Source organism: Haliaeetus leucocephalus, unplaced genomic scaffold (genome assembly GCF_000737465.1).
Source record: "Haliaeetus leucocephalus isolate CR32 unplaced genomic scaffold, Haliaeetus_leucocephalus-4.0 Scaffold151, whole genome shotgun sequence".
Taxonomy (NCBI): Eukaryota; Metazoa; Chordata; class Aves; order Accipitriformes; family Accipitridae; genus Haliaeetus; species Haliaeetus leucocephalus.
The window spans coordinates 1,304,052-1,319,782 of NW_010972587.1; the positions used below are offsets into that span (position 1 = coordinate 1,304,052).

The 15,731-nt window shown below is 39.7% G+C and overlaps 1 protein-coding gene across 1 annotated transcript in view; it reads right to left on the reverse strand.

The window, feature by feature from the left end:
• The window catches only part of GRIP1 (glutamate receptor interacting protein 1), a 227,291-nt gene that overhangs the window by 102,477 nt on the left and 109,083 nt on the right, over positions 1-15,731 (reverse strand). Inside the window, exon 2 of the mRNA XM_010561729.1 lies at positions 6,285-6,365. Coding sequence (XP_010560031.1) covers positions 6,285-6,365 — 81 coding nt within the window. The remainder of the gene's footprint in view (positions 1-6,284; positions 6,366-15,731) is intronic.

The window sequence follows — 15,731 nt, forward strand, 5'->3', positions numbered from 1 at the left end:
TTAAAACACACTTTTCTGATCCCCCCCCCCCCCCCCCCCCCGCCCCAATCATAGCGAAGAAAGTAGAGTGGCCTTTAAAATTCTTCAGCTTCCAGCTGACCTACATTTGAGTTTGTTAGTTGTGGGCAGTAGACAAACCCCTCAGGAAAGCCACATTTGGTGTAGCCTGAGACAGAATATGAACATTTGCTGCACAGCAGGCTGTGGGTCAGGGAAGGGAAAAAAAGGCATACTTTTGTGTTTTTGTAAACAGCTAAATAGCACCTGTATGTGTTCAGAGCCAAGGATCAGAAGAAAACTGCCTTACTGCTTTCTACTGACATATACATTGTGTACCTAAATATTTCAGAGCCTGAAAATTCCCAGGACATTAATTATTGTTTTTATTACAATAATTTAGTATTTCACGACTTCTCCTAGGAATATTTGGTGTCCTAAGCAATTACAGAGGACACTACATCATACAGTAATTATCTTTTCAGTATCAGCTCTGTAAATATTATCCTTGCAAGGCATTTTAAGGTTCTTTGATTTGCATGTGCTCCCTTCTAGCTCAGTAGTTCAAAATTCAGCTTACCCTAAAATTATGTTTAACATTTCATTTTTGCAATAAAATTCTTTTACCAAACTCCCCCAAAACAAGGCTGCAAAACTGCTAATAACAGCAATACCAGAGCTTGAGCCACTGCAGAGGATGCGCTCAGGGCTGTACATTCACTCTGTGTTTTCCCTCCAGTTTGATGGCTAGCCCTGTTTTTGAGATCAAACACTGCGCTGAAATAGGAAACCTGTATTATAGCATGCTTCAAAGAATCAGGTAGTGTGGAAAGAAAGTGCAGTATTCATGCATGTACAAAGGAACTGAAAAATCTGGTCACTTTAATTTCAAACTTCAAAGTCTTGACAATTTTCCTTCAGAGTAAAGTGACCTATTTTAACAACTGACCTGTTAGTACATCCCTGCAACTGCACACAAAACTTGCAAACAACAGTGAAAAAAAATGGTTAGAGAGAAACACAGGCTCTATGTGGTGTAGAAAATGTCAAGGGAATGATTTATAACATCGAGGTTTGGTCCTTCCTGCTCTTCTCCATTAAGGGTTGCAATGCCCTCTCACCATAAATACGGACAATTTGCCTATTCAGAAGACCAGGTGTCACTGTGGAGTAGAAGGTGGCTGGAATGAGATTTGGGAAGGCATAACGGCTCCCGTGGGTCCCAGGGGCCGGCACAGCTGGAGCACAAGGGTTATGCGGGAGGTGAAACAACAGTGGATCAGAGACGACACGATGAGGGACAACACTTCACGGACCTTTTGCTAGCTGCGTTCAGCAGGGCAGAGGGCAGGCAGCTGTGTTATTCTTCTGTCCCCCAGAAAAGGAAATTTCCTCTGTTTGAGGAAATATTCCCACTATGTCTCCTCATTATTTGGCACCGGTTCTTTGAACAAGAATTTACTTAGGAGAGAGACAGCTACATGACTGCGATCCTCCTAGCTAAACTAAATCTCTGAATTCACAGATGATTCAAATAGCTGTCCCAGACTACGGTTTGTATTATAGTTCTTTTGAGCCCTTGACCACTTCAGGCAATAAAACTTCCTATTTCTATAAGTCTCCCATAGTGCAGATGTCTGAGTCAGTAGATTCAAGAAGTATAAAGTATGGATTTTTTTAAATTTAATGTCAAATAGATTGGGTACAAATTAGCTTTTTCCCTAAAAAAAATAGACTTTCAACCCAATCAAAACTATTTGCAGAATTTAACTAAAACTTACTAATGGCTTCAGCCAACAAAAATAAAATGTTGAGAAGATGAAATGTTTCAGCTCTTTAAAAACTGTGGGGTTTTTGACTATTTATTTTAATTTTTTTTTAATAATAGTAACTTTTAAGACTCAATAAAAAGCAAGTACAGAATTGGACTAAAACCAAAATTATGTTGCAGATTTTATGAACCATTTTAATCAGCCTCAAATTTATGGTGTCTCTTTTTGTTTCATGGAGGAATTATTTTTATGCTTGTGTTAGGTTATTTCATTCCCCTCTACCCCCTCAATTTTCAGTGAGTGAATTGAAAACAGACAAATAAATAAATGAAGAATTTGCACAGCATTACTGTTGACATGTTGTTAAAACAGATAAGAGGGCATTGTATTTTAGTCTGGAAAGCGTGGGAGCCGCTATTCAGCCTGTCCATATTCAGGACAGTACTGAGAACATGCTTATCTTTAAGCATATGTTAAAGCCTCCTTGATTTCAAAGTGCCTCTTTAACAGTGACATCGGCTCTCGACAAGGCATCAGTACCGTTGGAATATTTGATGCCCTTTTTAAAGCTCTCGCAGGAATAAGCAACCACGGGAACGACACCGTTGACTCAAGTGCTGTTGACCTAACGCCTCCCCTCGGCCAGGCACCGCTGCGGACCCTCGGCGAGCCGGGAGGAGACCTCAGCCCAGGAACTCAGTCGGAACTACGGCTGTCTAAACCTAGGGATTCGAGAGGTTAGCTAACAAGTGACTATCAAACACTTTGGTTTTAAATGACAGATGTTTTTAACTGCCTCTGTGATTCTGAGGGAAGGGTCTTACCCCTGAATTTTGAAACACGTTGCTTTCATTCACGTGCCTAAGTACTAGTCTGACGGTGACAGCTTCCCGAATGGGGCACAGCACACACCCTATTGGCTTCTGTACCTGACTACATGGGCAGAGCAGCAATAAGGTTTCATTATATACTAGTGGACAGCCTAAATTTAAAGGTTCAGAGGAGAAAAAACCTGTTTGTTTCTTACTTTGCAGGCTCTGCTTGTCATGCTGGCATTAGCTCAAGCCTCACTTTTACATTAAGAAATTCTGACTGTGACGCTAAATAATGTTTCAAACAATCATGTATATATAACTATAACTAAACACCTACACATCTGCAAAAATAAGCCCAAGTTTCAAACTGCAATTATATTAATGCATATAATTTGAATTAACTATAATTTCAGCAATTCTGTAAATCCCTTTGAAAGGTTCTGTTGCTTGTTGATTTTGCGCCATGTGAAGACGTGATAAATATGACATGTAGTCTCATCACATGAATAACGCATTCTGCATCTTAAGCAAGCAAGCTCTGCTCCAGAGAGATGCTTAATCCATTCCCTGCTTCTGGGGATGAAAGGAATTAAACTCAGTGCACTGATCTCACAGTATGTGCTCATTTGACTTTAATTATAAAATGATTATTTCAATGTTTTTTTCCTGTAAAATAAACCAAGCCTGAGCTCCGTGTAACCTCTATAGAATTATATTACTTCTCTGTGCCTTCAGTCTTTGCTCATCAATACTGCACATTCAATACAGTTTCACATGGAAGGATAAAAACAACCTCTTGGGGTTTACAGTCGGTATAGTAGTTTCGGGTCTCACAGCAACAAAAGCTCCCCTTTTTGACATGTGGCCAAAGGAAAGAGCACTTGGAATCCTTAAAAGTGAATTCAAATGTCATGAGAAGGAACCTTCACCAGGCACAGGGAGATGACACGATCCCACACTGCACTGGAAGATTTACATCACACATCCTGGATATATATTTTCGCTAATATTTTTTCCACAGACAGTTCAAATCTGTGCAAAGCTCAGTATAAGATCATTTACCTTGCTAAAACCCAAAAGTTTTCTCTTGGCTGATTCAATGGCCAGAGCATTCCTTGGGAATAAGACTTCTGCTGTCCATGTCTCAGGAATGACAGAACATCAAGTGGATTAGACAGCTATACTGTCAAAGGCACTGCCATGCTTCAAGCTTGAAAAAACAGCACTTCAGGAATGTGATGTTTTATCAGGCATACCATCTGGGAGGAATAGAAATTAACGTTTTCCATGCAGTGTATGCTCTCCATGTAAGGATTACTGACACTGACTCCAGCTGACATGTCTCCATCCACATCTACAAGAATTTACCAGGTTCATTGCATCATACCTTCCAATTAAAAAGCTATTTGGAGCTGACCTACATACTGCCAGAATCACAATCCTGCCCCCCAGCAAAAGCGGCTGTACTACTTCTGGTCTCAAACTAGTTAATGCTACTAGTACACCTCCTACTACCAAGCCAAGCTGGCTAGCTGGGATTCTTCCGCATCTGTGTCAAGACAAATCCATAGTATGGATGAACTGCCCACAGACAAGCAAGAATAGATGCTATTTACAAGGTGCTAGCTTACATGTGAAATGTGGGGTCAAATTTTCTCAGTGTCCAAGTGATACGAATGTCTACAGGTTATTTTCAGAAACTTCAGTCAACTACAAAATGTTCAAGTTACTTCTCAAAAGAGTACTTAGTTTTACAAAGTTATTTATGTACCTAAACCCACAACATCCGCTGTGCTAGAATATAAATTTGTCAGGGCATGAATAAGTTTTAATTTTTTTTTTTAATATCCAACCAGCTCAATCTCATTTGTCCTTTGGGCCTCCTAAAGGTCTAGAAATGCACCAATGCATTAAGATAAATGTCTTCACTATATAGCTGAAGAACATACATAAGCTTAGATTAGTTTTTTCAGAACACCTGAAATGAAACAGAGTACATCTCATCAAACACTTGTCAGTATTATCTTTCTGAACAAACTGTACGCAGAGCACATGGGAAAGATTTATCTGCAGTGCTCTCAAAAACTCCAGAATAAACAGCGAATTTTTTAAAAATTCAAAATAAATGGTCATTAGTCATGAATTCAACACTTGAAATCCTAATCTTATCAAATGCTCTAAAGAAAAATCATGCCAATTCAATTTTCATCAAACCTTCTCTTTAAAGAACACAAGTGAAAATCGTTAAGAGTTCTCAAAATGTCATGTGAAACCATGAACTTCAGTCTGTGTTCGGACGTTAGCGTAAGTGTTTTATAAATACCCTAACCACACCATATATGGCAATTACTAAGTTCACAGTGAAAAAAAATTCAAAAGATTTAAAAAATAAAAAAAAAGTAGATACTTAGTACATTAAATATTAGTGACCTATGAGCTAAAGCAGTACCTGAAAAGGTACCCGTATAGAGGTCTTAATTCACTCTGAAGAACAATGAATCTTGATTTGTATTGACTTGGATAAAAAAAACCTGGTTGGTGTTTGCATAATTAAAGATTTTCTCATAACAATAACTGCACACAGTGGACACTGTAGTCGTGCCATTTCACAATGGTTACGATCTTCATGATTCTACCATAAAAATAACAATCTGTAAATCACTAGGATGTTTTCAACAGACAAAAATGTTCATTATGAACAACAGTAAATCATCCAGCTCGCGCGCTCTCACACATACAAACATGCACACAAAGCATACATAAAACCTGTACTTCGGCCCTTCAGAAACACCACATCTACTGGGATGAGATCTGAGCGTGGCAGTGGTAAAGGTCTGAGCTCCATCCCCTGTATCCGTAGCCTCCCTGGAGGTTGTGGGACTTTGTACAATAAAAAGGCCAGAGAGTGCAGAGAATATTAACATTAGCCATTAGAAGGTGGGTGACATGACCTTACAGTTTCTGATTTCTATTGCAATACATCTTCCCTTCAAGTCAGAGGTTACTGTGCTTGAGGTGAGAATGGCCACATCAGTTATTCCGCCTGTGCACAACCTTTGTCAGTGTTCATTTGTTTTCATTAAAAGACCTCTAAAATTATACTTGAGGTGAAAATCCCCTTAGATTGCTGCATAGTATATGTAAAACTTGCTTTTCATGGCATATTTTGCAGACTTGTTTGAAGTAATTAAGAGAGACACAGGTTCGAAGATCACTATTTTAACCATTGATCTAGTGGTCCAGCTTTTTGTGATGTGATGACAGAAAAGACAAGGATGGGCATACATGTGGCACAAAATCACGTGAAGATGAGAACTCTGACGTAGTGTTGCTCTGCTAGATTTCTGAGCCTGTCCAATCAGCAGTGGAAAATACAAGCCAATCTCCCTGTACCATCAAAACCAGACATCAAAGAACAGGTTTCACCAGGCCTGAAAATAGGCGAGCCTCTGATGAAAAGGTTGTGATCAATGTCTGAAATGGGCTGCAAAAGATAAGAGACACAGGGATGTTCTTCATAGCAAAAGCTTGAGGTAACCTAACTGCAGGAACTCCTTACAGCTCCCATGGAACCTTCCTTATAAAGTTGCTTGGTAGTAACTGTAATTCATTTGCTTTTTATAACTAGTTGAATTTTTATTAGTATTACCTTGCTGTTCACAAACAAGTTAGGTGTTATAAAAAGCAAAGCAAATCTTACCTGGAATACTCTGTCTCCTCACAGACAGTGCTCCATCAGGTGCCTTTGCCTGGTTTGCAGACTTTGTGTAAGGACTCTCATCTAAACAGAAACAAGCAACACTTCCAGTTACTGTTAAAAATAATGTTAAAAACAATATAATTTTTACCCAAATACTGTGTGAACTAGCAATGCAGAGCACAAGAGCTGCTGTGAGCTGGATGAGGATGGGTATTTTTGGATGCTGCCTCAATGCTCAATGTCATGTTTAGACTCGAAGACAAAGGCTCTGAATAGCAGAGCTGAAAAGGATGGGGTAAAACTCAAATTGGACATAATGCTTAGCTGATAACAGGCTTGATACACAAAGGCCTTTTCGGTTTTAACAGAATCATAGAAATTTCCTTTTTCTCACGTTAAAAAGCTTCACATGTCAAAGACTTGAGTGCGAAAGGTACCATCCCTGTCCAGGAGTGAAAGGCTTCCAGAAGCTTTTGAATATCCCGGCTGTAAAGATGCACTCCTTTTCCTTTGTGATCTGTCAGTGGGTGGTTCCTTTTCTGTCGTAATGATTGATTGGGGAAAAAAATCAGAGAGCTGTTGCCAAATAGGCCAGGCACATTTATGCCTGAAGAACGGCACCGTAACAGTCTGTGTCTAAATAGGAGGCTACGTGGAACACCTACTGATCAACCTCAGTGCATAAAAGACCACTAATGGTGGGATGAGCAGATGAGTCATCAATTAAAGGCAGCATTAGGCAGAAAGTGAGTCATTTCTACACCTTTCTTAAGAGCAGAACGACGGTAGGGAAAAAATCAACTACATCGTAGCTTTTAAAAGGACAAGCTATACACTCAGGAAAGAAATGTGAATAAAAGAGAAGAAATAACAATATGCGTTTTATCATTTCAAACAAAAGAAAGGAATCAGAAGGAATTAGGTTTCTGTCTTGCTTGTCCTTTAATCAAGTGCTCAAACACTTTAAAGTATTATCAAATCCTTCTATTTGCATATTTTCCTTCAGGTTGCAAAGGACTGATGCATCTACAGCATGTGCATGAATACATGCTTAAGTACAGATCAATAAGTAAAAGAATCAAAGACTATGTTATCTGGTATAGCATCCTCAGATCAAGTAGAACCATATAAACATTTTCTGCAGCATCAGTTTTTCTTTTCAGCTGACACTCTTGACATTATAAGCCTTGCTTTGTTGATTACACTATTTATGTCTTGCAAAGTCTCAAACTCCTTTAGAAACTTGCATCAAAGACAGCAGTCCATTTTTTATACAAGTGAGATGAGGGTTTGGTGAGCATAATTTAATTTAAAACCAGGTCTCAGAAAGAAGTGACTAGAAGAGTTGGTTGGCTTTTAAAACCAGAACCTCTGCAATGCACTCTGCTACTGTTAGGTGGATGCAGTAACAAAAAACCTAAATTAATTAAATAAAAAAGAAAGAAAAAGGCAAAATATTGTTTTATAGCCATGCACCTTGATGAAAATGCAGCAAGTAATGAAGAACATATATTGGTAAAATACCTCAACAGCCAATATAATTGTTTTTTCTACAGTAAAATGAACTCCCATTGCTTTAGGACTACATTGTTACAAGGATAAAGATAACAGTTTCGACTATACTGTATGCTAATACAAACTCCAAGAAAATAAAGTCATCAGCTACAGGAAATACAAAAGCATGAAAAAATATGAACATTGATCCAGCTACACAATTTAAGAAAAAGGTAGACATGTAAAGCTTTATTCTTCCATTTGAGGGAAGTGGAAAAGCTAATATTGCATATGCAGAAGAGACATCCCCTCATTAAAGAAAAAAAATTAAAATTAGAGTGAACTAGAGCTGCTGAAGGAAGTAGGATTATCTTCTTTCTTTCAGAGAAGAGGCACTGCTGAGCTCAAACTCAAGACAAGGCTCTCTGAACAGCCTTGCTAACTCATATCAATACCAAAAATATAGAGCTCATCAGTAACATGTGGCTTATATATCCGATCCATTATTACTTATTTGCAGGTGCTGAACGTGACAGCAGATAGCGAGACACGCATTTTTCTGTTAAAAAGCAGGCAAGAAACATAATACAATTCATCAGGAACCAATGCATGGTGATGACTTTGGGGCCCTATCTGAATGTGTGCCCTACCTATGAAAAAATCTATCAATTTATAGAACAAAACAGTCCTCTCCTACTCAGACTTACTACATACAAATTCTTTTCATCAGATCAGAGAGAGGGCAAAAAGGAAAGAGGAATTTCCACAACCAGACCTTTTTCATTGAATGTCTCTCACTGAGCAAATGAGTAAATAAGCTACAGCCTCTTGCTGGAATAGGATTTTCCCAATATTGCACTGTGCTGGGAGTACCTGTGATTATCCTGAGTTCAGAATAAAGGACAAGCCTGCAAATCTTTCTGGTTAACAGCACCAATGAGGGCAGAGGAGTTCAAACTACTTATTAGGGAGCCTGAGCCAAAAAAACTAGTATTTTCTACACAACAACTAGCAAATAGTAAAGGTAACAAAGACTGCATATGTGAGTAAGCTAGGATCGTAATTTAAGCATATTAATGTTGAAGATTTCCCAGGTATTTCTATAGCTTAGATACAGTAGGCATCCAATTGTGTTAGATTTCTTAATCTGTCTACAGACATTCACAGCAAAAAAAAAAAAAAAGAGGCCCAAAAAGTTGCTTCATAAACTTTTGAACCCCTATTAATGCAAAACATGCCCAATTAATTATTGGAAAATAACAACGAGCCATTGTATCATCAGTGGATTGGGAAGCTGTTCCCAGGACAGGAAGGAATTTTCTTTCAATGCCCATTTAACAGTAAAATCACACTGCAACATAACTAGAAATCAGTGTAAAGGATTCCCAGAAGCAAAGGAAAACAAATATAACCAACTGGAGAAAGAATGCTAACAGCCTTATTGAGATGCTTGAGACAGAAAAGTAATATAAAGAGCAGACAGATGCAGAAATACATGTCATCCTAAAGAATGGAGTAACTAGAGAGACAAGGAAGCCCTCATAGCCCTGAAATGTCAGACACCATTCACGCTGTCAGAAAGGGAAATATCTGTTTGTACGTGTTAGTGAAGTTGTATGTATGGCCACAAGAATTTATTATCAAATTATAATTTGTTGATGTCCCCATCCGCTCTATAGTTAGCAGGGAGGGTCTTAAAACATGCAAAAACGTCTCACGATAGCAGTACTAGAGGGATTTGTCTGAGTGTTTTGCATTACCAGCTTCCTCCTCTAAAGCACAGATAGACTTTGTGGAGATGAGACCCAACCCAGCAAGCCAACACCCTGAAAAAGCAAACGGGTATGAAGCATTTCCCCCCCGCAATGGGAGACAGTAACTCAAAACTAGGTAAAGCTGCGACATATTTAAGAAGCCACACGTACAAAGCAGAGGGAGAAAGAGGCTAGATTCAGCAGCATCTCACCTAGCTACACCCTAATACTAACATAACCCAGCCATCAGCAGGGAGCAAGCCATCGTCTGTGAAGAATTCACAGGCCAAACCGTGTCGTCTCTGAGCACGGAAACGCCTTCACCTGGAACGCGCAGACACGCAGCTGCAAACGCTGCGCGCGGTGCAGCAGCTCCTGCCCGCTTCTGCAGGAATCGCGCCGCGGGCGGCCGCGCTCCCGCAGCCCGACTGGCGTAGCTCTGTGCGTACACTCTTGGAGCTGCAGCCATTGCATCACTGTTCTTTTTTTTCTTTCTTCTAATTTCATCTGGCTAAGAGATTAGACAGCCCATGGTAAATAATTTCTAGGAAGTCAGTAGGTCACATTGAGGTGACTGCTATGCCGGCAGATCTCTTCGTTCGGTGACCACTGGAAACAAACCCTCTTATGCTTTTATCAGCTGGGGGTCGTTTCCCCCCCCCCAAATCATACTTGCACGTTGTTTGCGGTTGCCAACGTGCAGTAGTGAACAAGATGCCCACTGTGTTAATTCACCTCCTCCCTGGCAGAACGCAGCAATAATCTCAGAGGGAACATCTTGCAGATTACCGAGATTCTTAACCAGCAAAGCAAAATCATCTTCCCGTTTTCTCCTTTTGCTTGTCCTCACAAAAGCAACAGCCCCATATACGGGTAACAGTAGCTCACATATCCTTTCAGAGCTCTGCACACAATTCTTCTAATTAAAGACTGCAAGGATAATGATCAAGAGGACAAGCAAGTAGTCCTACTGCTTACAGCTGTTACTGTAGGCTTATTGCCTTCAGCTATTGACTGTGAGGCAGACAGACAGCTTTTTGCACTTTCCTGCCTATTTTTAACCTGGTGGCATCTCTATCCTATAACAGAATGATTCATTCTTTGAGTTAGTGACCATGCTGTGTCACATTTATATCGTTCTGCATTGCTCTTACTATACAGGGGGGGCACCTCTGCCCAAGGCTAGGGGCTCTATGCACTGTAACAAACCAACAGTAATGTAACTCCACCAAGATTACACACCGGACAACGTGTACAGATACTTATGTATTTAACGTGCTTGGTACTGTGCTAGCAAAATGACCATATGAAATCTTCAGATATTTGCTGTATTCAGTTTAATATCCTTTGAAGGATACCAACTGGGGACACATAAGGGGGAATAAAATGAAAGCCTAAAGATATTTCCTCAACAGTCAAGCCTAGGCATTCAACGGTTTGGGTGGTTTATGGCCGCTGAACCATCTGCATGTCTCTCGAGGTGGCTGTGAAAGCTATTGACACAAGGACGTTGTTTACAGATGTTGTAAAGGCTAAGAGCGCGCTCTCCTTCAAGTCTTCACGACGGGTTAGAGGATGCTTCCTTCACCGCTCCTGCCGCACGTCCAGGCGGTAACTAGTGAACCAGTAAACGTGTCCAAACCCTGTGGAGCACCAGGTGGTCCCAGAGGACGACTAAACACAACCGCGTCCTGTCGGATACGAAGGGGAAGCCTCTTCCCACCCCACTGGGAACAGCTACTGAACAGCTCAGCAGCTGCTGCTTTGGCCCTCCTACACGGAGAGGAAACGTTCATGTGTTGTTGCTTACACCATTTGGGATAGCACGCACCTCGGACTAGTAGAGGATCACATACCTGTACAGAGGCAGAGGATGACAACAAAAGAAGTTGTCAAGAGAATGATGAGAGCTAAGAGAAGAACATCCCCAAGGTTAGTTTCTCAAAAATTCAAAGCACCAGGGTCACAGTTATTACTTCAGGCATTCCAAGATCTGTAATATCCCATTCACAGAAATTTGCCACTCTTTAACTTTATAATGATGAATATTTTTCACTAAAAGCAACAGATTTTTATGAATCCTGCCAGTACAGCACAAAATACCATAGGTTCTCATGCTCCCTACATCTGACATTTATCCTGAATTTTATCTTTAAATGGCATAAAGCTCAGCATTATCTAAAAGCATCATTTTTGGCACAGTATCACACCAGTGACGGTAAATTCTGGGCTACAATGTTCTCGGTTATCCCCACAGCTTGCAGCTGGAGGCTTTCACAGTTAAAAATAAACATGTATCCACTGATGTCTATGGTTTACAGAAGCTCTGAAGTTGAGGAACGCTTACACAGAGTCTCAGTACAACTTTTAGTACCATTCCTGCAGCAACTTACTCTCTTCTAAACTCAGACCTTACTGTTCAATATCTTCCATTGTGTAAGAAAGCTGAAATATTTACTGGAGCAGTGACTTGAACCCTGGTCTTGCATTCATAGATGACTACCACTAGTCCCAGCTACAGACGACTCCCAGTACTACAAACTCCCAGCTACACAATCATTCAGTCTCGCTCGGTCGCTCTGATCAATGTTTTAGGTATGTCATACAAAGTAAAACAGATCAAAGCGATCTCCTCTCCAATCAGTTCCAAGCCCTGCACCAGATCAGGCAGAAGAGGGAATCTGAACTCAAGATCCCCTGTGTACCCCTGGGAGCAGCCCAGCCACTACGAAGTCATCAGGACCACTCCAGAAAAATGCCCCTGCTCCCACATAAGCTCATCTCCTCAATTTCAGTTCTTTGTTTCTGGTAAAAATGCATAAATGTTTTCTCTGAACTGTTACAAATTCTGGAAAATGTAATTTTCAGGTTGACCTACAACAATAGGAAGGGGAAGAAAATACCGAGAAGGGAGTTGAAGCTTGGTTATCACACTACCCCACAGCTTCCAGCTGAGAGGACTTCTGTTAAAGACAGTGGACAAATCTTTCTCTCTGAACTCAAAGACCAAATAATTCTGAATGAGGACTAAATAACTGAATATTTATGCAATACCCCAACCAATGTAACCAGTAACAGTCACAATCAGTAAATAGATACCAACACAACTTAACTGAACCTATAACAGCTATTACAGTTATAACAGCTGTAAATGAATCACAGCAAGACTACTACTACCCAGATCTTTTTTTTTTCTTTTAAATAACTAAAGCTTATAAAGTAAGTGGAAGTTCTAAAATTCTGTTAAGTTTTACAACTGAATTATTGAATACACTTGAATCGATAAACCACACTGAAATTTGCTGGGAAGCAGTGAATAGTGGGAATCTTACTTTGGCTGTTGATGGGAGATTTGGCACAAATGTTTTTAGCCTGGTGTAACTTTTATCCTTAGTAACTATTATTGACAACAATAATGAAAAAATATCTCAGAGAATGTATTTTTCCTGGGAAAGGAGGATGTTTTTAAAAGACTTGCTTTTAAGTAATGCAAAAGTCTAGAGAAAAATTAACATCCTGGAACATTCATGGTTACCACAATGTCACCACAGCTGTGTCAGAGCGTAATGGACTATAAACAGTTGAAAAAAAGAGACAAAATTGGCTAAGTTCTTTCAGCAGATGTACAATGTACAGATTTTGAATGTATATGCTTCATGAAACAACAAAATGCCAACAATTTGCTTTGCCCATATGCTAACCCTTTCAGACTTGTTATGGGAACTCCAACCATGAAAGAAAGCACTAATTTCTCCTACTGGTGCAGAAGAATAACAATTTTTCGAGTTCCTTTTAGATCTATGGCTTCAATCACTTCCAATAAGAGTTCATTTTTGAAATGCCAATGCTGCTGTTCGAAGCAATGCTTAGAAATATCTAAAATTTCCGAAGAGCTGCATGTAAAGCAGTCATTAATGAACTAGGCTCCAAGTAGGACAAACATCAATGTAATTAATTTAATCTTTTCTTATCAAACTCTGTGCTCAATGCTCTCCAGCAGTCTTTATTAAGAAAATACAGGGTTTCAAATGCTTCCATAAGTAACATTTGTTGGTGTGTGTGACACAGAAGAATTATGAGAATGAAGAATTAGAATAGCTCCTTTGATAATTTTCTTTCCCATACTTAGCAGATGTATCCTCTGGTTTTCTTAAGAAACTTAATTTTAACAGTTATAGCACCCAATGAATAACTCTGTTGTCTCTCTAAAGTGAAAATTTATTCAATTTTATTATACTTTATGTAAATTTAATTCTCTTTTTTTTCTGAATTATATGGTTACTTATTACAGTAGGAGCTCAGTTTTAATCTAGAAGCAAGAAAAGTAGGCTACTGTAATTATGCATAACTGTGGATCCATTTCCTACGGATATTTACAATACCTCAGCAAGCTTGACCATTTGGAAAATGATCTGAATATCCTCCAAGTTGCTTGTCCAAAGTTAATTTCCTAAGTCTGTGCTTAGGCACCTGAATGGAATGCTTGGCCTCCTAAATGGCTAAATATGCTGACCTCCTCCCAAAGCTATTTTGCTCAGGAAAATTCAGAACATTCCAAGATCATCTAAAACATGCAGGATCTGCAGAAAGCTGAAAACATGTCTCGAGAGATATTAGCATATGGTGAAATTCACTTCAGTGGATTATCTAATAAAGAAGTAATCCTATTTAAATAATACCCCAACCACAAACTACTTCAAATCTGATAAATATGGGGTTTTTTTTGTTTATACAGCATTAAGCATTTGTTAAGGGATTAAACTTGAATGCCATAAACCAGAATCATACTGAATCATAATTTTAGGATTCAAAGTGAGTTTCACTCTGTTGTCTTGAGCTGCTGTTTATTGTTTCTGGAAATAATAGAGGCATCACATAAGTGAAATGTGTGAGGCTTAACCAGAGCAGCTAGAAACTGAAGAAGCTGGGACAGTGACAAAGCTCAAAGAAACTGAGGATGTAAACTGTTTTCCTCTGTGAGACAGTTTGGGATTTTTCTGTACATACAACTTCTTCTGCAGAAAACCTTATTCTAGAGGATGGGGCTATAAAACTTTTCCTTTAAAAGGAAATTCCTAAGTGACACAGATGTCACTGACAGGAAACATTTCCAGATACTCAAGCTACAGTTTTTGTTCTGAATACCCATGGTTTGTTAAGAGTTGCACCCTGGTCCATAGGGAGGTTTCGCTGTCCTCCCTGCGTGTGCGGTTACGAACACTACATGGCTCTGCTGTACTGCTGCACGCTGGCATTGTGTGAAGGGGCCATATGTAAGCTTTGGGGGAAAAAAATATTGAAAACTGTTTTCTTTCTTAAGTTCGAATAATTAAGAGATTCAATTACATTGTTTAACACTAGTAAATGCTAAATCATCATCCCTCAAGAATATTTGAGCAGAGGAACACCACTGTCAAGAAGACGATAAAAGTTCCAACAAGGCTCCTGGAGAAGGGAGTTGAGCAGAGGAGTGAGACCTGAGCCAAGGCAGCGGCCCAGGGCCAGAAAACCAGATGGCACTAACACTACACCTCATGGAAGAACACTTCTATGAATAGATACTTACTTTAAAAATACATCAGTGACCTAAATATTACCTTTTATTCTCTACGCTTGGTTCAGCCACCCCTTCCAGATCAGATTTGCTGGGCTGGGAAGACAGCGATAGATTAGGGGAAAAGGGGCCAAGCCATATCCCGTGGCTCCCGGACCATGCCCTCAAGCTAAGCCACCATGCTCCTGACTGCCGTGGCTGCCCACCACCACGCCTCCTTGGGACAAAAGGCAATTGCCTTCCTGGCAGGCAGCATTTCACCGTATATTAATAAAAGACAACGTGTGGTATGGTCTGCTATTACATTTGTGGTTAAAATGCAACAGGAAAAATATATACTGGTCATCTGAGCTGTGCATATCCTGCATGGCACCTCCACTGGACCAGCAGATCTTAACTGCATCTTTCTTGCGCAACAACTGTTCCTGTGCTTTCTCAGCCCAACCTTGGTGGAGGTTTTCCCTGCAGTCTGACTGCATGAAAATTAAAAGTAGAAATGATGTTTGAAACTGCTGTTAGATTATTTTAAAGCTTTCTGATTTTTCCAATTGGGGGAAATAAAGTTATATATTCCCCCTTCCTATCCCTATGTATATATACACAAATAATGATCTTCTATGAGTATTCACGAGGAAGACACCTACC